At 43.2% G+C, this 5,728-nt stretch overlaps 1 protein-coding gene across 1 annotated transcript in view; it reads right to left on the reverse strand.

The window, feature by feature from the left end:
• Window positions 1–4,129, reverse strand: part of LOC102374937 (delta and Notch-like epidermal growth factor-related receptor) — a gene marked incomplete at its 3' end in the record, with an annotated part of 141,306 nt that extends 137,177 nt beyond the window's left edge. Inside the window, exons 1-2 of the mRNA XM_025191224.1 lie at window positions 4,012–4,129; window positions 2,379–2,560 (exon numbers count right to left, since the gene is read on the reverse strand). Coding sequence (XP_025047009.1) covers window positions 2,379–2,456 — 78 coding nt within the window. The remainder of the gene's footprint in view (window positions 1–2,378; window positions 2,561–4,011) is intronic.
• Between the last annotated feature and the right edge of the window lie 1,599 nt (window positions 4,130–5,728).

Genomic DNA, 5,728 nt, shown 5'->3' on the forward strand with positions numbered 1-5,728 from the left:
CTTAAAGAGGTGGAAAGTGAAATCTGGAATCTGGCAGTAGTCTCAGGACATAGGCTGCTGGACTGAGTGATTCAAATTCTGAAAAAGATGTGCGCCTCGGCTGTATACCAAAAGACAAATACAGCACTTGAATTCTGCCAAGCTCCAGGAAACCTTAAAAGCAAGATCCAAATACAGCAGCCTTAGGGATGTCCACAGAGAAGCTTGATCAAGGTTGCCATGGACACTTCTAAGTAAAACTGGTTTTGATAGCTAATTTTATTAATCGCTATTATTATTTTTGCTACAAAGTCAGACTTTTCCGAAACTGAAACAGCTCTTTTTAACATCCAGTGTCTAAAACATTTTTTTTCAACTAATGCCATTCTATATTAAAATGGAGCCGGATCATTTTGTAGAACTGGCAAATGTTTTTATAGATCATTTTCACTATGCAGTAGGAGATATTGAAGATTCAGAGAGCAGTTATGTGCATAATTCAAGTTGAAAATTGTGGGCCTCAAGTATCTAACTTTCAATACCTTTGCAAATTTCCTAAACAGCAAACATAAAACCCACTATAAACACAACTTGATTTGGAACAATGAACAGGCCCCATACCTACCATAGTTCTAAGAGTACTCAGAAATACCACCCATCTTAAGTCTAAATAAATATTAAGGAATTAAGATCTGCTTTCTTCTCCCTTTCACTTGTATCTTAACTTTTCACTCCTCTAGAACTGCTAGCACATAACCAACTCCGGTACAATGATACAAATACGCAAATTTGAGTTGACTTATTCACATGTTTAAAGATACAGAGGGTGCTGGGAAGGGACTTTAATAAGCCATACATGACTATTTAGCTCAACTGGTTAGAGGATAATGAAAAGTTGCAGGTTTAAGCCCTGGCTGGATTAGATGATATCTTGATTTCTCTTTCAGCCTAACTTCTCTGTAAACTATGTAGTCCATTTTGCAGCTGCAAAAAAGTCGGCTATACCTAAACAATTCCTAGCAGTTGTCTATCTAACCTTATTTTTAAAAAACCTCCAGACAGATTAGATAGGAAGTTGGGGCAGTCTCTCTATCCCAGTGCTTAACTAACCTTGCCAGTAGAAAGCTCCGCCTCCCCCCCACCAACATTTAACCCAATTCTCCTTTGCTAGGCTTAAAGATCGTTACTTCTTGGAAACAGAAAACAATTACATTAATCTTTATAGCAAAATGTTATGTACCATATTTACTCAAATCTAAGACAAGGTACCCCCCCAATTGGCAGGGGGAGAAAGTCCCCCCCCCCCCAATCTTAGATGTGCATACAAAGCAGGGGTGGGGAAGGAAGGCAGGCAGCTGCTGCAGCTCTAACTCTGGCCCTGAGCCTAAGTTGGGGCCAGAAGCAGACCCACAGAAGCCTCCTGCCCCCTTTCCCCCTTGCTGTTAAGTGTATCTCAACTCCCACCCAGGCTGGATCCTTCCCAGCACGGAGCACAAGGAAACTCTGTCCCCTGCCAGCAATCAGCATCACTGCTGCATGCACAGCAGAGCAAGGGCTGCTCTTCCATGTGCTCTGCTCCACACCTCAACAGGGAACAAAGCCCAAGCAGCATCTGAAAGTAAGGTGGGAAGAGAGGCAGAGACTTTGGGGAGCGGGAGGTAAGGGGCAGAGATTGTGGGGGAAGATGGGCCAACACTGTGGGGAGCTAGGGGTGGTGGGTGCAGATGGCAGAGGGCAGGAAGGCTGTGGGGGGAAAAGAAGTAGGGGAGGCAGAGGGTAAGGGGCTGCCTGACTCCTTCCTAGGCACCAGGCTTCCCCCCAGCCACTGTTTTCCCTGCTGTAGCAGTGGTGGGGATGGGAGGGAATGAATTTAAGACACCCTCCAATAATTGGATTCCATACCTAGAAAATTATAACAAATTTATACATTTTCATATGTAGAATCTAATTGGGGAATCATATGAAATTCAGATTCTATACCTTGAAAATTATAGTAAACTTTTTCATTTTTCATATACAGAATCTAATTAGGGAGATGTCTGAAATTCACGGTCATCTTAGATTTGAGTAAATACCATATTTGAGACTTACGACATCTGTCCTCAGTGTCATCTACTCCATAAAAAAAAAAAAAAAAAGCCAGTTCTTTCCATCTTTGTTGACAGGTCATGTTTTCTAGACTACTTGTCAACATATTTCTTGAAATGCAGTGTGCAAAATTGGATGCATTACTCCAACTATGGCCCTACCATTTCTCAGTAGACAGGAAGGATTATTTACATGTCTTATATCTGTTGTTCTTGTTTATACATACTCATGTCAGTATTATTTTTTCACAGCCCTAGGACACTACTGCCTTACATTCAGCTTTTGATCCACTATAACTTTCAGACCCTTACCTGCAAAACTGAGCCGAGCCATTCAAGCCACTCTTTGCATTTGCAGAGGTCTTTGTACTTGTCCTCATCAAACTGCATCCTGTTTATTTCAGACCATTATTCAAATTTGTCAAAATTGTTTTGAATGCTAAACTTGTTCTTTTAAATGGTTGCAATTCTCCCAGCATGCAGATTGTATAGACCTATGTGTAAAAACAAAACCAGGATATCACAAAATGATCATAATGGGGAAGCGTGGTCATTCCAAAAGATAGGCTGCAGATACAGGCAGACCTGGACAGGCTGGAGAATTAGGCAGACCAGAACCAGACAAAGTTCAACACTCAGAAGTATAAGGTGCTCCATCTGGGGGCAAACAATCCCCAACATACCTACAGGCTCGGTGGTGACAATGTGACTTGCACGACAGCTGAAAGGGACCTAGGGATAGTGATCAACCATCTCATGAACATGAGCCAGCAGTGCAATGCTGTGGCCAGCAGGGCAAACAACATGCTGGCATGCATTAACCGTTGCATCTCATGCAAAACTAAGGAAGTGATACTCCGTACTGGTGAGACCGCAGCTGGAGTACTGCGTCCAGTTCTGGGCACTGCACTTCAACAAGGACGTGGAAAAACTTGAGAGGGTCCAGAGAAGAGCCATCCATATGTTCAGGGACTTGCAAGATAAGCTATACAAGAAAAGGCTGAGAGACTTGGGCCTCTTCAGCCTACCGAAAAGAAGGCTGAGCGGGGACTTGATAGTGGCTTACTGCTACATAAGGGGAGTACATCAAGAAGTCAGTGAACAGCTGTTCATCAGGGCACCCCTGGGGAAGACCAGGAGCAATAGATACAAACTCCTGGAAGGTCCTTCAGGCTCAATTCCAGGGAAAAACTCCTTCACAGTCAGGGTGCCCAGACTGTGGAATAAACTCCCTCCAGTGGTGGTGCAGTCACCTACCCCAGAAATCTTCAAAAGGAGACTGGACAGTCAACTCACTAGGGTCACTTGAACCCAGATGTCTTTTCCTGCCTAGTGCAGGAGGACTGAACCCAATGATGTACAAGGTCCCTTCCAGCCCCTAACAATCTATGATGACCAGACAACCATATGGACAGGGGCATATCCAGGGGGTATAGTGGTACTGATGCCCTTCCTTTTCAGTTGACCATGCCACAAGAAGAGCAGCCAAGGACATTTTCATTTAAATCCCCGAAGCAAAAATGAAGTCTCCCCCTCCTTTCTCCTCTATGCATAGCAGTGCTGCCTTCCCTGCCTCTCTCCACTACTGCCACTGTCTCCAGCTGCCCCAGGGATTGGGGAGGTAGCTCCAGAGCCACTCCTGCCTGCTCCAGCTCAGCTATGGACAGAGGCTGCAGCAGGAGGGTCCTTCCTCCTTGCCCAATACTCCCCATGTCTTCCTTGTCAGCCTAGGAGTAGGTATGGGGGAAGGGAACCCACTTGCTGCCACCACTGCAGCTGCTATCTCTAGCTGAACGTGGCACCAAATACAGCCTGGCCACAAAGGACCCTCTTCCTCTGACCCCCAGCTCAGCTGGGGACAGCCACAGTGGCAGTTGGGGGAAGGGCAGGAGGGAACATGCAACTGAGCACAGAGGGGAAGGGAGGGGGTAAGAAAGATTCTTACCTGCTTGAGGAACTTAAAAGTCTCTCTTGCAGTGCAGTCTGCCTGCCCTGGCATGGGGGGGGGCAGGGAGGCTGGAAGCTAGGGTGCAGCCACACCTGCAGCACAGTTCACTGTTCCCTCACACCCTTTCAAAATCCTGGATCTGCACATGCATACGGACATGCGCCTTTTTTCAAATCAACAAAAGATAAGAAGCTTTCTGAGGACTCTTCCTAGATAATTTCCTGGAAAAATGCAGCTTACATCTGAGATTACAGTACTAAAAAGGAAGAGTCAGGAGATTGGAGCAAAGTTTTCATCTGGTTCTGTCTTGCAGTTTGTTACTTAATGGCTGAAGCATTAGGAATGCAAAGTATTTCCAATGTGTATAAACAATTGTAAGGCATAGGAGGAACAAGCTGGATAAACTATAAAGAAAATGAAGACTTAACTGGTATTTCAGAAACTTGATTGGATAACTCCTGACTGACAAAATAATGATGTGTGGGGTTTTCTGGAAGATTAGGAATGAGGAAAAACAAAGAGACGTTGCACTTTACCCTGACAATGTATACAGCTGGTCTGCTGTTCAAGTAGAAAGGAATAGATCAATTAAGTGTATGCAAGTAAAAATAAAGAAACAAACAAACAAACAGGGTGATGTTACAATGGAGGTATAAAATTAAGAAGTAATGGTGGATGAGGTATACTTTAAGCAGGTCAAAAGAACATTTAAAATAGATGAGTTAATAGGGGGAAGAAAAATCTTTCAAAATTTAAATTTTCCAGAAAGTTCATGACATGTAAAGGACAATTTTTTGTCTCAGAATGTTGAAGGAAAAGCAGGAGACTAAATCTACATTGGATCTGGTTCTGACCAACAGGAGGAACTGGTTTGGAGCATGAAGATGGTCAGAAGTTTGAAACTGATCATGACATAGAAGGCAGGAGACTAACAAGGACAGTGGGTTTCAAAAGGGCAGATTTCAAACTACTTAAAGGCAAACAGTCGCAAGGTTCTAGTGTTCTAGGACTCACCAGAAAAGGGGCAATATTAATGGAAGATGAAGCCTACTTTGCATCAGTATTCCCACAAAAACACACACTTACAAACTGTGACCAGATAAGTAGAAAATTAATGTAAGCAAAGAAGGGAAAAGAATCTAGGTCATAATAAGAAAAGTACCCACTAGGGAACTCATGGAAAATTTGAATTAAGTCAGTGGGGCCTGATGGAAGTTGCCCCATAAAGGCAACTGAAAGAACTAGGTGAAGAAATTTTAGTGCTACAGGCAATATTTGCAAACTCTTGGGTGAAAGGTGAGCTCCAAAACGACTGGAGAAGAATATAATGCCCATCTTTAAAAAAAAAAAAAAAAGATGGCAAGGGAACCATAGACCAGCTAGGCTGGGAAATTACCAGAACACTCCCTAGCTTGCCTTGTTTGTAGTTTAATAATTCCACAAGTCTACTCTTTTCCAGGAGACCTAATAGAAATAAAACAAACAAAGTAAGAATCAAGGTATCTCCATCTCTCCCAAGACAGTTGCACTTAAATTCGGGTTAGTAAGGCCCACAATGCGTATATTCTTTCTGTCAAGCAGAAAAAGTTTATTTTGCAATTGCAAAAAACACAGGTAAAGCCATGAACTTGTTTTATTTTTGCTGGTTGCAACTACTGTGATGTCCCACTACCTTTCAACTCTGGTATAATAATAGTAGCTCTCTGGAGAAAAA

The sequence above is a fragment of the Alligator sinensis genome, unplaced genomic scaffold, assembly GCF_000455745.1.
Source record: "Alligator sinensis unplaced genomic scaffold, ASM45574v1 scaffold792_1, whole genome shotgun sequence".
In the NCBI taxonomy this organism is placed as follows: Eukaryota; Metazoa; Chordata; order Crocodylia; family Alligatoridae; genus Alligator; species Alligator sinensis.